We start from the raw sequence: 15,094 nt of genomic DNA, 5'->3' as shown, positions 1-15,094 counted from the left end.
ACACATTACTCTTTTTGCAGAGTGCCAAACTTCCTCACCTGAGATCTGGCTGAGTTCTGTTAGTGAGTGTCCACCACATTTTAAATTATTATGGGCAAGGCTTAAATGGAGACCCAGCACTAATACTCTGCTGGCCTAGAGGTGATACAAAGGGACAGTAATCACAGTCATTGAAAATAAACATATAAGAAGTCTGTCAGCAGAGCAGTTGTCTCCAGTTGATTGCCCTGAGTAATTTTTTAATTTCAGGGTTTTGTTTGCAGAATTTGTCCTAGCCTGTGATGCAGAATAGTGACATTGCTCCTTGGTATGTAGTCTGTGTGCCTTACAAAAAGCTCCAGCCACCAGGGAAGCAAGAATTGCACCACTTTAGCCTGGCATCATGATGCTGCAGCTCTTTCCTGGTGCCATCACAGAAGCACCAGGGAGAGATTCATCCCATATAAAATATCATCCATGGATAAGTTATGAATCAGTCTTTCTCAAGTAAACATTGGTCCAATTTGGCTCCATTGCAGTCTAACATCTCCAGTGAACAGGAGTGGTGATTCTTCTTGTCAAGCAGGAACAAGGTTTAGGCTTAATTCAGTAAGGTGTGTTAACACATTCTTAAAAGTCCCATGGCTCAGTGCCTTTGGAATCTGCTTCCTCTCACCTTTGGTTTGTTGCATGGTTTTGAGCTCAGAGCCAGTATGAAGATCACTTTCTCTATTGGCATTATCTTGATTAAACTGTTCAACTTAGCATGTTCAACGTGTTCCAGCAAGATATTTTTGCATATTTATCTTTTAAATAAGGAGTATTTTCTCTCTTGTATGTTGCCTAGTAGTAGTGCCTCTAAAATTCTTAAAACCAAATGTTGGTGGGTTTGTTTTTTTCAGGGTTCCCGTTGCTCCTCAGATGCCAACATGCTTGGAGAGATGATGTTTGGCTCTGTGGCCATGAGCTACAAGGGCTCCACGTTGAAAATTCATCAGATCCGGTAAGATTAACTTTTTGCTGCTGGTGTTTTCAGAAGACTCACTCCTTAGTGCTGATAAGTAATTAATTGTATGGCACAACTGCAGACTAAAAGGGTTTTCTGTGGTTGCTTTAAAGTTAGTCTGATGTAATTTTTGAAATAAAAGGCTCTTATGTCATGTTAAGGTCAATAAAATCTAGAGGGCTCTGAAATGGAAGGCAAAGCCTATCTTGGCACTGTTTCTGACTGACATCTTCCCTCCTGTTTCCCAGCTCCCCTCCCCAGCTTATGCTCAGCAAGGTGTTCACAGCTCGCACTGGAAGCAGCATCTATGGCAGTCTGAACACGTGAGTCCGCTATACTTTGTAGCTGTTGCACAGAAGAAGATGAATGTAACACGTAGGACTTTCTTTGGACCCTCCAGGTTCTTTCTCTAAAAAAATAACTCCTTGCTATATTCCGTCAGTAGTGTCTTCACCTTTCACTCATAGTTGTCTTCACCTCAGTTGGCTCTAGGGGAATGAATGAACCATTCCTTCCATGCTGATGTGGTGAAGCTTGGTATTGTAAGGTTCAAAAGTATCTATCTGCAACCTGGGGGATTCAGTCCAAGATGAAGAAAAAGGTGTTACCAAAATATCTGGCTTCAGAGGGTTCTATGTTTAGTTTTCTGTCACCTAAGGATGTGGTTTAGGTTATGAAATCTTTTTCTTGTGTTTCCTGTGTTCTTACCTCATCTTTTCCATTTTTGCTATAATGAGCTAACTCTCTATTCTACTGAACTGCAAATCACTGGTTTTGTTGTATGTTTTATGTTTGTTACAGGTTGCAGGACAGTCTTGAGTTCATTAATCAAGACAGCAATACATTAAAGCCTGACCACAGTACAATTATGAATGGACTTCTTGGGAATATAGGTAATTGCAAGCAGATTTTATTTGCTGATATCTTTAATTAGGTAATCACAGATTCTAGAATATGTAAATATTTTAAATGGAATACAATTTTTAAAAAGCTAAAAATGTAACAGAAAATTAATGCTGATGGAGCTTGGAGGAGAATTAATTGGACTGTGCAGGGAATTAGCAGTCATTCAGTATACACAGCTGCATATGTGTATATAAAATACATAATAGAAATATTTATATATACTTAAGTTCAAATACAGAAAATGTTGGAAAATAACGTTCTGTAGAAACTCAAAACAGTGTATCTCTGATCAGGCAGGATTGATTCTGCCTGGCTCAGTTCCCCGGTTTTATTTTCGTTAATAATTCCCATTCTGCTCTGTACTCTGCCCACCTGAGCATGTGTAGGCCTGTGTCCTGTACGAGTCTCAGTTAACCTTGCACAGCTGCGCTGCAACTTTGGATCAGATTAAACAGAATATCTTTGTGTTCTCTCCTCTGGCTGACCGTGGGAGCTAAGCAGTCTTGAGAAACCATCTGGCATCCTCAGTTCTCAGCTTCCCTGGAAGAGCTGTCGGTGGAAGCTCCATGAATGTTAGATAACAAAGGTCTTGGCTTTTCCTCTTGGGAACAGTTGGGCTGATAGGACTGGATTTCAGGGCTTGGTTGTCTAGTGTAGCAGCCTGATCCATGGCTCTACAACATGTCGTCCCTTTCCCTTCATTTTGATTGTTGACTGTCCAAGCAAATGTCTGTTGCAGGTGGAATAAGGGGCTTATTTTCACAATCGCTTTCCAGGATATTGCTGTATGTAAAATATGCCTTTATGGGGTTGGAAGTAGGGAGTACATTTGATGACTGTGTTACTCTTAAATGGGTTTCTGACTTTGATGTGGTCCTAGATCTTAGGGGTGTTTACTGCTTTCCTTCACATTGACTTTGGTAAGACTGTGACCAAGCATGGGCTTAAAGGCTTCTCAAGCTCATGAGCTGTATTCCTCACTAAAATAATTTGCAGTAGTCCGTTTGTAAGGGAAACCAATTAGAGTTGTAAGAACCTATTACCTATTAAAGCCTTCCTGAATTCACGAAGTCAGGAAAGTTAAAAAGATGGCATTTTTCTTAATATTCAGTAGTCCTTTCAGACTTCAGTTGTGATTTTTGCAGTGAATGAGGTGCTGATCTAAGAGAGAGATTACCTTCATCTACAGTTAGGGTTTGCTGTGGCTTGTGCCTGGCAGAAGTTTGATGTATTTTAGAGTGATCTAAACTGCAGGTTCCAGTTCTGTTATTGCAGCTCTTGGGCATGGAGCGATTCAGGTGTAGCCAGTGCCACCTGTTCACCTGTGTCCAGTTGTGAGGTGACTCTGGAGAGTGCCCCAAGAGCTGAGCAGGAGGTGTGGGCATCACGGAGCAAGGGTGTGTGTCAAGAGGCACAAGGTTGCCAGCAAGAAGAGGATGCTGAAGTTTTCTTTCTGATTGAGCTGCATAAGTTTTCAATAGTGTTTGTTTACAGTTCACGTTTGAGCACAGAGGGAACCCTGGGTAAAGTAGGGAGAGGAGTTAATCTGTAACTACAGCATTTCTAACAACTGTGCTCTGCAGCAGAGACTGCTCCTGACTCACCTGTGACAGGAGGAGGGTCTGTGTGTTTTGGCTGCGAACTATTTACAAGGTGCTTTTTTCAGATGTCCTGGTTAAACAAAAAACAAAGCAGCCCTGGTCGTGAGTTCCCTTTAACGGATGGAGGCCTAAGAGAATGGAAGGGAGGTTTGAAGTGCAGCCTTCGTGTTTTGTATAATCAGAAAACCTTGAGTGAGCATTGCCTTCAAATTTAGGAGACAGACTGGCAATTAACTCTTTAAAAAAACTTATGTGCTTTTTCTGGCTCTGTGTACAGTAAATACACTGTTTCCCTGGTATATCTATAATAAAGTATTACTTTTAAAATGAGCTACTGAGACTGCTAACATTTATTTTCTATGTAATCATTTCACTCAGCTTATATACTGACTGTTCTCAGAACTACTTCAGCCTGTAATTTTCTGTTCGTTCTATTAAGATTAATTCCTGCCTTCTTTCTCCCCCTTCCTCCTTCTCTTCAGAAGCAGTGTTCGTAGCCACCCCACTAGTATGGATGTTAAAATACATTATACTCTGTGATGAATCTCCTGTTTATGGTCAAGTTAGGCTTTGAGCCTGCATAAATGAATCATTTTTCAACCTTAAAAAAAAAAAAAAAGAAGTCCTTTTGATAAACCCCATCCTTGTATAGGAGACAGTGGAAAGCCGGGTCTATTATTTTAATCTATAAATACTGTATAGCCCAGCTGTGAGGCTCATCCTTGCATCAGCATTCTGGTAAAGCATCAGAGCTGTTCTCCTGCCTATGTTACTCTGCATTTATGTTGGCTCAAACCTTCTCTCTGCCCTGACCCCTCCCTATGGACGGTTCTGCTTTACTAACCTCATTCTCTGATGTGTATTTTACGTTTTGCCATGTAGGTCTTTCCCAGCTTTGCAGCCCCAGGCGGGCATTCTCAGAGCAAGGTCCGCTCCGCCTCATCCGGAGCGCCTCTTTCTTTGCAGGTTTGCTGTGTGCTGTGCTGTGGGGCTAGTCTAGCTGGGGTGACAAACGGTGTGGGTTTGTAGTTTAGCCCTGCAAATAAGATCTCATATTTAAAAAAAAGAAAAAATGGACAGTGGTGTTTGCTCCCTTACCTTTCTGGATACATTCCTTAAATCCCCAGAGGGCAGCAGGCATTTAATAGTCCTCTTTGGGACTGTCTGTGTTGTTTTGTTTTGGAAACTTAAATATTTAAATATGGACTTAATGTTTATGAGGATAATTTTTCACAATGATGTCAAGCTATTTTGATCTGGATTGGTTTCAACCAAACTGTAAAGATTAGAGCTAAATTGGATTAATTCAAAATGGGCATTTCTTGCTTTTAGTGGCTGGGTCTTATTTCCATGGCTGAGTAGCTTTATTTCACACATATATTTATAAAATATATCACATTTGAAGACTACTGAGCCTGTAATACCTTTGATTTTTTTCTATACATGGACTGTGAATCTGGACAGCTTATAGCTTAGTTGAACAACCAATGCACTGCTCACAACTTAAAAGTATCAATTTCTTCAAGACAGCATTCAAAGTTATTTTAAAAATACATATATAATACCTGAGAAAGCTGGTATAGGAATGAAGGTGTGTTTATTTGGAGTTTTGGTGAGTACACTGATTACTACAAATGTTACCAACATCCTCTTGGTACAGTAAAATTTTATTGAAAATTATCTGTGGAAAGAAACAAGGTCCTGGTTTTAGTTAAAATAGGTGTATTGACTTGAGAAAAACACATACAGGCTTCTCAGGTAAGTGTTTTGGTTTGTTCAGCTAAGCAGCCTTTCTTGGTGATGGCCTTGTGTAGAGCTGTTGATCTGAATTAATGAGCATGTTTTTGTTTCATTAATTACATGGAGATCTGCAAACAAGAAAGTAACTGTACATTCCCCTGCTAATTGGTATTCCTTGTTTTACAGTTCATAGCAACCCTATGGATATGCCTGGGAGGGAGCAGAATGAGGACAGAGACAGCGGTATAGCAAGATCTGGTAATGGCAGTTCGATGTGTTAACCATGTAAACTCCAAAAATATTCAGTAATATTTGTCATGAGATCTCTGCACATCGTCAAGTAGTGCTGAAATGGGATTGTTCTGGTTTGCTCTATGTGACATTAATGACACCTGTCTGTACACATCCAGATGGTGCAGGTGTTGAGGGTGTATATTGGGCACCTCACAGTAACCTGACAACTGTGCCTTTTATTAAAGAAAGCTGCAAATAAGCAAGGCAGATTAAATATTGAAATGAGCTTGCAGCATTTCTAAACAATATTTGCTGTCATGTCCTTTCCAAATCCAGGAGGCCAGGTTGGATGGGGCTTGGAACAACCTGGTCTAGTGAAAGATGTCCCTGCCCATGGTAGAGGATGGAATGAGATGAGCTTTCAGATCCCATCCACCCCAAATAATTCTGTGGTTCTATGTTCCTATGATGGTAATGTTAAAACACAAATTGACCTCAACAATACCCCATTCCTCCCTCCAAATTCAGGATGTTGGACACTTGGGTTAGGATTAACCCAAGACTGTTAAAGGCTGTGAAAGTGTGTGATCAACATTACTCCTTTCCACAAGGAATTTAGTTCCTGATACACAGGTTGCTGAGCAAGGTGCATCCTGTGCATTGCTTATTATGTAAATCAGCAGGACTGTCCCACCCTTGTCATGCTTGTATGACTTGTTAATGTAATTATAAACTGGTTATTTTTATATTAGAAACATAGATAAACAAAAGAGAAGGCACTTGAGAAGCAACACCTGGATATCTTGAGAGACTTCATTTAGTTGCTGGTGTTATATTCTAAATGCTCTTTCTTCTGGGGAGATTTTTATTCCTTTTTCTTGCAGCATCTCTTAGCAGTCTGCTCATCACTCCGTTTCCATCTCCGGGCTCCTCATTTAACAAGAGCTGTGCCAGCAGCTACCAGCGGCGTTGGCGTCGCAGCCAGACAACCAGCTTGGAGAATGGGGTCTTCCCTCGATGGTGAGCTGGGGATTGAAATGCTGGTTGCTGCCTGCCCATACACGGTTGTCAGCTTGATTCTGCTCTTGCATATATACATCTGCTCTTGCTGATGCTTTTGATGGGATATTTACAGAGGTGTAAGTCAGGCTGATCTTTCTTAAGTCTCTGTTTTCCTCATGGCATTCATTGTTTTTTCACTAACTGAAAAGACTTCAGCAACATGTGAATCTGTAGGCTGTATTTTTGAGGATAAAAAGCCCTAAAATCGTAATCAAAACACAAATTCTTGGCAGGAATGGGAGAGAACTAGAATACTATATTCTGATCCTACAAACACTTTGAGTCTGGTTCCAGACTTTTGTGATTGCAGAATCAAATAATACTTGTTTGTAAAAAATCACAAAGGGGTTGTTATGAAAGATGATGATTTGACAACAAATGCAAGCAAAAGATGTTTGTAGAAGTTAAATGTTCAAGAATTGAATTACACAGGAAACCAAGGTACAACTTTAAGCGGTGGATTACATTAACTTTCCCTTTTGTTCATGCTACAAGGTCCATGGATGAAAGCTTCAACTTGTCAGACGACAGCTCTGGTCCAAACCCAGGAATTGTTAGGAAGAAAAAGATAGCAATTGGGGTTATTTTTTCACTCTCAAGAGATGAAGAGGAAAACAACAAATTTAATGAGTTCTTTTTTTCACACTTCCCTCTTTTTGAGAGTCACATGAACAAACTGAAGAGTGCAATAGAACAGGTAAACAGTTGCTTTGGCTTCTTGCACTTGTACTGCTGTATGTTCTCCCAGCCCTGTCAGATTAATTTCTAACTCCTGTTGCTAGTTACGAAAGTGGGATCAACTTGATGTTGGATGTGGGAATTGCATCACTGCTGTTAAAACTTTGACACCTTTTATGCCATGAATGGTGAAAAGCACAAAAGAGGCAGAAGCTGCAAATGTGCCTCACCTGTCTTCCCCCAGATGAGAAAGTTGACACTTGGACTGTCACTTTATCACTTAAAAAAATTAATTGCATGACTAGTTGAATGATAGATAAAGCCAAACACATGACTTGGTTTTCCATTTTCTGTGCTTCTGTAGCTCTGTGTTACTTACCTGTTTAATGATTGTTTTCAAGGCCATGAAAATGAGTCGGAGATCAGCCGATGCCAGCCAGCGGAGTTTAGCATATAATAGAATTGTGGATGCCCTAAATGAGTTCAGGTGAGCTGTATGTCTCCTGTCTTTTCTGTCTCTTTCTTCAAAAGCACTTGAGCCTGTTTTAGAAGGGTCTTCTTAGTGCAGGATGAGGAATTTAAAATGTCTAAAGTCTTCTGCAAAAGTTAGTACAGAAAAGGACTGGTGATACCAAGCCATTCTAATGCATCTGAGTTTTTGGTTTTTTCCAAGTGTGTGTGTCCATCAGTCCTGTGTGAATGGGACACAGATGTTTAAGGTTTTCTGTGCTTTAGGGTGTAAGGAAATTCCCAGTGACCTCTTAAATGGTCTTTTGTGGCCTGTTGAGAGGGGGGAAAAGCCTTGCAAAGCCCTGCTAGGGAAATCCGCCTCAATAGTGTACGTTGTCCTGATATGTGAGCAAAGCTCACCCTTGTTTAAGCTGTGCTCTAAAGATGTTTCAGAAAAACAGCTAGAGAGAGGGAGAGCTGTCTTTTAATCTCTGGCAATTGGTACCTGCAGAGCCTCTCTGTTCAACGGTTACTATACAAAGTAACACAGATAAGCACATCCCTGGCATTTAAGCTGTATTTTCTTTCCACAGTTGAAATCATGGAGAGGGAGTTAAGATGGAATCCGTCTGTTTGGAGTGATTAATCTCCTCTCAGATGGGCGTGGCAGGGTTCTTCCTTTTACAACCACTGTAGACTTACTTTTTAGAGACATTATTGAAGACCATGCTCTGATGTTATGAAAAGAAATTTCTGACATCAGGATGTATTTTACTGAACAGAGAAGGATCCTGAGAGCTCACTTATTTTTCTACAATTCCACTTCCTGTCTGAATGCCATGGATTATGTGGCGCTGCAGGATGAAGGCACAGCGTATTTTAAATTTTTTTAGAAGCTCACCTCTAGGCAGTCACAAGGGTAGGCAGAGGATATGTCCTGTAGGGACAGAAGACAGAAAAGAGGGAGCATGGGGCCTGTGGTGAGAGGTGGATGGGATAAGCTGTCCAAGAGAGGGAGCACAGGGAGCTCATGACTGCTGGGAGCCACTGATCCTGTCCAGGGGCCTGAGACAAGTTCAACAACTCGGAGCAGCCATGATGATTCCTTCACTCGCACAGTTCTGCTCTGCCTTTCCTCATTGGTCTCTCCCTGAGCCATTTCTATGCCTTCCCACCCTCTCTTAATGCTAGCTCCCCAGCTGTTTTCCAAACCTTCTTCCCAAAACATTCTCCCTCAAGATATACTCAGCAGACTTTGCCCATTCTCCTTTGTCCTTCCAAGTTAAACAGTTCCAGAGGGCTGGGGAGAGGCACCTATCCCGAGTCAAAAGTAGGAAAAAAAAATCCCTGAAAACACAGGCCAAATCCCCTGTGCTGACTTTTCCTCCTGGAGGCACGCTCAGCTGGGGTGGGGAGAAGAAGGCTGCTGTGGTCATGCTGAGGAAGAAAGTACTATCACAGGGGACACGGGCAGGTTGGCACTCATTGCACACCAGGAGCTGGGATCATTCCCATTACATGGCCATTGCATAACCCGCACTAGGAGCATGTAACCACCAATTTTATGCAGAGGTTTCCATGGTGATATAAATATTGCTCTTTAATAGTGTAATGAAGTAAATCAAATCCAGTTTAATTTTATAGAAATTAATTTCCTGGGGCAGCAGCCTTTGGCAATTTTGGGTTTTGTTGGGGTTTTTTAAGGGATTGCATTCAGAGGTGGGCAACAGCTGGTGCCCCCAGTCTAGGCTGGGTCCGTGTGCCCCTGTGACATGCAAGAGCATGTGTCATCCTCATTTCTATGACATGCAAGACCCCCTTGCTTTTCAAAGCAATGCAGGATATGTCTGGTAAGAAGAGAGTGATATATTTAAATATCAAAGGCTGGATGCAAAGATACTTTGGCACAGGTTTAGCAAACACATTTAGGATACTATTATCTCTTTAGGTGTCTGCTTTCCCACTGAAGTCACGGGGAAGTCAGGAGTCCTTTGGTGAACCTGAGACTTGTGTTGATTCTTGTCCTCTTAGCAAATTGTGCTGGAGGGAAGAAGGGTGCTGACTTCAGTGAGTTGGTGATTCTAATGTGTAATCCTGTTGCTGGTTTAACTCATTGCAGTCTGGTTGGTTTTAAGGAGAATATTTCTCTTGTTTTTCTTTAAACCCCCCAGATTTTCAGAGGTGCTCAAGAGTAGCCGATGTGCACTCATCTAGTGATCAGAATAAACTCAGATCAGTGGGCATTGGGGGTGTGCTGCCCTGCTGATCAGGGAAGGTACCATGCCACCCGAGTCCCCCTTTGCAGGGTAGGGGCTGTGGCTGTAGGTCACTCCACTGCTTGCAAAAAGGGGGCTGGGTCAGCAGGCATTTACCTGCTGGTAGTGAAGGGGGAGAAGAGAAGGCAGCAAAGCAGAGCTTTTCTTTGCTCTTTTTGTCTTATCTGGGGAAAAACAAAGCTGCGTTCTCTCAAAGGGCCAGGCTGCTGCAAATGGAGGCTGCTGGTAAATTTGCCATCAGTTTGGTGCCCAGCTCCAGGCTTACCTTTGCATCATTAGTCACTTTACAGCAAATTTTAATTTCCTAAAGCACTGATAGGTTTAGCTATTAACACTTGACTTAGAGGCTTAGAACTCTCTGTGGATGTCAGCTGTGCAGACACATGACTTACAAAATAAGCTACTGTACCTGCATAAACATTTTGGGTCCCCTAGTCCCTGAGGCTAATGCAGCACATTGATAACACAGATTATACATCTGACTAATACCTGTGTGGCTGGCAAGGAAACATTGATCGCAGGGCTGGGGGAAGCACCTCTCTCCTCTCTGGCAGACACATTTGATCCTATTTTCTGCCAGTAATTTTTAAGCAGCTTATGCTGCTGTGAACTGAGTGGTGTGTTATGCTCAGTGGTGCCAGCATGGGCACTGAGTTGTGAGGGAGCCCCAGTCCTGTATTCCCTTCAGTGGGGATTGCCTTTGCTTTGTTGTTCCTTTTTAAGGAAGAATCATCTTTGGAAGGAAAGAAAGAGGATAGGGAACAAATGCATGTGAATTAAGACTTAAAAACCACTGATTTTTTTCTTTCTTTGCCATTATGTTGTGGCTCCTAAATAGCAGAGCAGCTCTAGGAGCACAGTTCTGAGGGTCAGTGTGATTTCCTTGTGGAGGAAGGGGGCTGCAGCAGGATGCTTTCATCCATGAGGAGCTACCTGGCTTGTTTGGTTTGTACAGCACCAGGGAAAGATGTCTTGGATTGGTACTGAAAATTGGTACTGAAAGCTAGGCCAAAGGCCAGGGTGGTTTGAGGGTGTATGTGGGTGAGGGTGAAGCACGGAGCAGTTGTGCTGTGGTGTCTGTAGGAGCAGGGCTGCTCACTTTCCTGCCATCTGTGCCCACAGAGCAGGCAGACCCCGGAGGAATTGGGGTGGGGTTGGCTCAGGGCTTCCTTTTCGCTTGGCCAGGCTAGGCTTCGTTGGCTTTCAAGCCCTGTGAGATGTGAAGGTGTCTCCTGAGGGGCTCCTCTGGCCTCTCTGCTTGATGCTTCATTGCTGGGACCAAGGTGCCTGGAAACCCCAGGCTGGGGTTCAGCCTCCCAGAGGCGTTTACAAATATAAACCAAATTGAATATACTGGAACCCTTAAAAGAGCAGAGTCTCTCATTAACTGAGCTTTCCCTCATATGCTGTTGTGAGTGGTGTGTGTGAGGAGGGAGGGGGGAGGGTGCTGCTGCAGATGGCCAAGACGAGAGGGGCCAATTGGGTTTTTAATGGTTGTTATTTTTAAAATCCAGTTAACTTCCCTCTAGTGTTTGAGGACGGTTTGTTCATGTTGGTTTTTTGTTTTGTTTTCGTTTTTGCCCTTTGCTATCTGGCAGCAGAGAGCTTCTCTGGGTGTTTGAAGAGCTGGGAAGCAGTTAATCCTTTGCCCTTGGTCTCTGTGCCGTTGCTGCCTTCGCTGGCATGGAGGGTTCCCTGCACTGCAGTCACATGCCTGCTGGCCATTGGCCAGGGCAATCTGATCTGGCTCAGAGGAAACACTATCAGCTGCAGATGCAGCCAGGGTTACCAGAATAGTAAATAACTAATCACAAGACTCTGGCTATCTTTTCAACGAAAACAAGTATTTTAATATGTCGTATAGAAGTAGTTTCTTTTTTTCAAAACAGTTGAACTGCAAGAGGCTTGGCTTGGGTTAGTTTATGTAGGATGGAGAAATAAGCTGTATTTTATGTTCAGTTGTGCTGTTTATCTTCAGCTTCTCAGGTCAGCTGTGTCTGGGGGGGTGTAAGTTTTTATACTTGTTTTGAGCTTTGAAACTCCTTGAGTTTGAGATCCCTGGACTTGAGGTTTCTTCTTTTTTTGTGGCATCTTTAACATCCACTCTAGTTAATGGGCTGTGAACAGAAAGCTTTCCCCTAATAATACCCTCCCAAGTCCCAGATTGCCCCCTGCAGAGGAATGAAATCCTAGTACCCCAAGACTGTGCTGCTGGAGACCCTCTGGTGCCCCAGAAGCAGTGCCAGTGTCCTTGGCTATGTGCCCCCCTTGTGTCTAGGCGACAGGACCTGTGCCCAGGTCTGTCGCCAGGCTGGACTTTCCTCCCAGGACAGGACCAGCGGCAGAGAGTAATATGGAGCAGCTGGTGAGGCTGCTCCAAAGTGACCCAGCAGACAGCAAAGCCTTTAGGGGCTAGGGAGTGCAGACGTAACTCAGCTGTCTCCCTCTCCAGCACACTGTTTTGTAGTGCTCTCATCGTACATCCGACAATGGAGGATTTGAAGGTCTAACCTTTGAAGAAGACAGGGTTGATTTTGACTGTTGTGAGCACAGATAATGGATTTTGTATTCGATGAAAACTGGTAGGAAAAGTAAGGTAGAGAATGCCACTGCCCCCTCACCTTCTTTCTTCTGGAGCAGCCCTGGTGATCTTGGTCACCTTTGTGCCCTTTGGGGAGCATCTCTGGGGTCACCATCCAGCTGCTTCTGTGCCCAGTAACTGAAGTAACTGGGGAGTGTTGTACCCTCCTAGGGTGGGACGACTCTCTCCTCCCCGGGGAGCACCTGCACCCGGGCAGGATGTGCTGTGCTGCTGCTGATGTGCAGCTCTCACTTCCGGGGACTTCACTTTAAACAGTAAACCATAGATCTGTCAGCTGCTGTTGCAGTGTGTTTGGCTTGCCTGGTGTGCAGAGCTTTGTTTCTGAAAGTGTCTGTAAATTTTGAGACCACAATATCCAGAGAAGATCTTTATAAATCAGGGGTGGTGCTAGGGATAATGGGATAATGTATATCTGCATTTTAAAACAAAAAGACTTTGCCTAGAAAAAGTAGTGCATTAGGCGGGGAGAAACCTGAATTGATCAGTCATTTTCCACGTCTGTTTGGGTTTTTTCAGGCTTACATTTTTACTGTGTTAAAAATACAGCTTCCCATAGTGTCATAGTGTAGGCTTTGTACTTAAAATTAAACTCTAACTTGTTTATATTTTAGAGGAGTTTAGCAGTAATCTGAGGGATTTTAATCTGGTATTTTACTACAGAGCCGATTTTTAATCATAGATTTACTGTCCTCTATAGAGTCAAAAAGGATTTGGTGAGTGTGTAATAGCTACAGCCACAGGGTGACTTTGACTCTCATCTCTCTATTTAAAGCTAAAGATGTGAACTGGTTCCCTGCTCTACATACCCTCACTTGGGTGGGTTTGGCCTGGAGATACACAAAATTTTTAAACCAAGGAGGACGTTAAGATAGTTTTATAAGTCAGATATGTATAAATTTGTCCTAGTCATAAATAAAGCAGAAGTTTGTTTTAAATGAAATGAAGGACAAGCAGGGAGATAACAGCAAGAAGAAATCATCCATTCCTTCTGCATTCAGAGCAGGGCAGCTCTTGACCTTGGGAATGTTGCTGTGTTTGGGATCAGGTCAGGTGGATGCAGGAGGAACCTGTGAGATACAGGTAAAGGAGCCTGTGAGATTCTCTGAGGTAAAGGGTGAATTCGTACTATTTAATCAACAATATGGTTAGGATAATAGTTGCTGAGAGAAATTTTGTTTCTGATAGAAATGATAGCTGGATCTAAATGTTGCACAGATTCTTTTAAGTTGGGATTTCTACTTTGCTGTTGTTGTTTGAGGTTTTTTTGTTTGTTTGGGGTTTTTTTGGGTTATTAGGGTTTTTTGTTTTTTTTTCTTTAACCTCCTGTATTTTTTGGTTTTGATTTCTAGAACAACTATTTGCAATCTCTACACAATGCCACGGATTGGGGAGCCTGTCTGGCTCACCATGATGTCGGGGACACCAGAGAAGAACCAGCTATGCCATCGCTTCATGAAGGAGTTCACTTTCTTGATGGAAAATGCTTCTAAAAATCAGTATGGTCAATTTTAGTTTTTAAATTACATATGTGGTTATGCCTCTTTATTTCAAACAAATTTTTAAATTAGTTGTTAAAATCCTGGTAATCCAAGAATCAAAAGACCATCCATAAGTACCTTCTTTTTGAAACAAATAAGAAATTATCTCATGGAATTCCTACTTCTCCACAAAATCCTCTAAATGTTGGTAGAGGCTGAACATCTGAAACATGTCCATAGGAAGTGTATGATGTGTGTGGATGTCTGGAAGGGGGTGAAGATACCTTAGAAAATGCATTAACCTACCTTTCAGAATCACTTATCCTATGACAAGCAGGATTAGACATTCACAGAAAGAGCTGAGAGTTTGTAATATTGTCATACCACAAATTGCTCTCAAACCTTAAATCATTTTAAAATGACACTAAAGAACTGCTGTGCTCATTAATGCTCACTCACCTCTCTGGCCTCAGGCCCCAGCTGTGAGCAGATGCTGAAAACTCAGAAAGAAAGAAAGTTTCTGATAAACTGGGGAGAATCTGATAAATTCACTCTTTTGTCAGTACTTCATCTCCTTTCCCCAGGGCATGAGTAGAGGAGTTTTTAGAGGGTTTGCCTCCATTAAAGTCCTTAAAAGAGCACAAATGTGGTTTGGGTGGGAATGGCACTAGCTGATCAGATGTTTGGCCGGGTGCACTGCTCCCTGCAGGGTGGGAAGGGGCTGCTGCTCCCATCCTCCAGCTCTGCCACCACCTTTGTCATCTCTTCTCTCCCCTGATGGGAAGGTTACAGTGGTCACTGTGGGTCCACCTGCTCCTGTCCCAGTGCAATGGGAGAAAACCTCAGGGAGTTGTGAGGGGTGCAAATATATTTTCTTAGGATGAGTTCTTTGCTGGGATTGTCTCCTTTGATCCCTGCCATTCTGAGTCCTGTACATCTTGGTTAGTTTTAAATAGTAATTTATTTGGGTTTGTTTTATTTTAAATATAATAAGATTTTAAGTGATGGAAACCAGAGAAAAATGAAGCCCTTTATCCTTCCCAATATAGTTTTAAATCTCCTCTCCTCCTTTGGCTGTCTGT

General features: G+C 42.5%; 1 protein-coding gene across 4 annotated transcripts in view; it reads left to right on the top strand.

Moving 5' to 3' along the window:
- FNIP1 (folliculin interacting protein 1) overlaps window positions 1–15,094 on the top strand; it is a 66,357-nt gene that overhangs the window by 40,598 nt on the left and 10,665 nt on the right. For 3 of the 4 annotated variants that reach the window (XM_014891563.2, XM_088173745.1, XM_014891564.2), the window contains exons 4-12: window positions 882–982; window positions 1,234–1,308; window positions 1,787–1,878; window positions 4,375–4,458; window positions 5,419–5,490; window positions 6,351–6,486; window positions 7,024–7,225; window positions 7,608–7,693; window positions 13,884–14,030. In XM_014891563.2, coding sequence (XP_014747049.1) covers window positions 882–982; window positions 1,234–1,308; window positions 1,787–1,878; window positions 4,375–4,458; window positions 5,419–5,490; window positions 6,351–6,486; window positions 7,024–7,225; window positions 7,608–7,693; window positions 13,884–14,030 — 995 coding nt within the window. The remainder of the gene's footprint in view (window positions 1–881; window positions 983–1,233; window positions 1,309–1,786; window positions 1,879–4,374; window positions 4,459–5,418; window positions 5,491–6,350; window positions 6,487–7,023; window positions 7,226–7,607; window positions 7,694–13,883; window positions 14,031–15,094) is intronic. The other variant, XM_014891565.2, reaches the window with a different exon arrangement.

Source organism: Sturnus vulgaris, chromosome 15, assembly GCF_052056855.1.
Source record: "Sturnus vulgaris isolate bStuVul1 chromosome 15, bStuVul1.hap1, whole genome shotgun sequence".
Taxonomy (NCBI): Eukaryota; Metazoa; Chordata; class Aves; order Passeriformes; family Sturnidae; genus Sturnus; species Sturnus vulgaris.
Note: the sequence above shows the minus strand (reverse complement) of the source record. Positions and strands in the feature narration are given on the sequence as shown.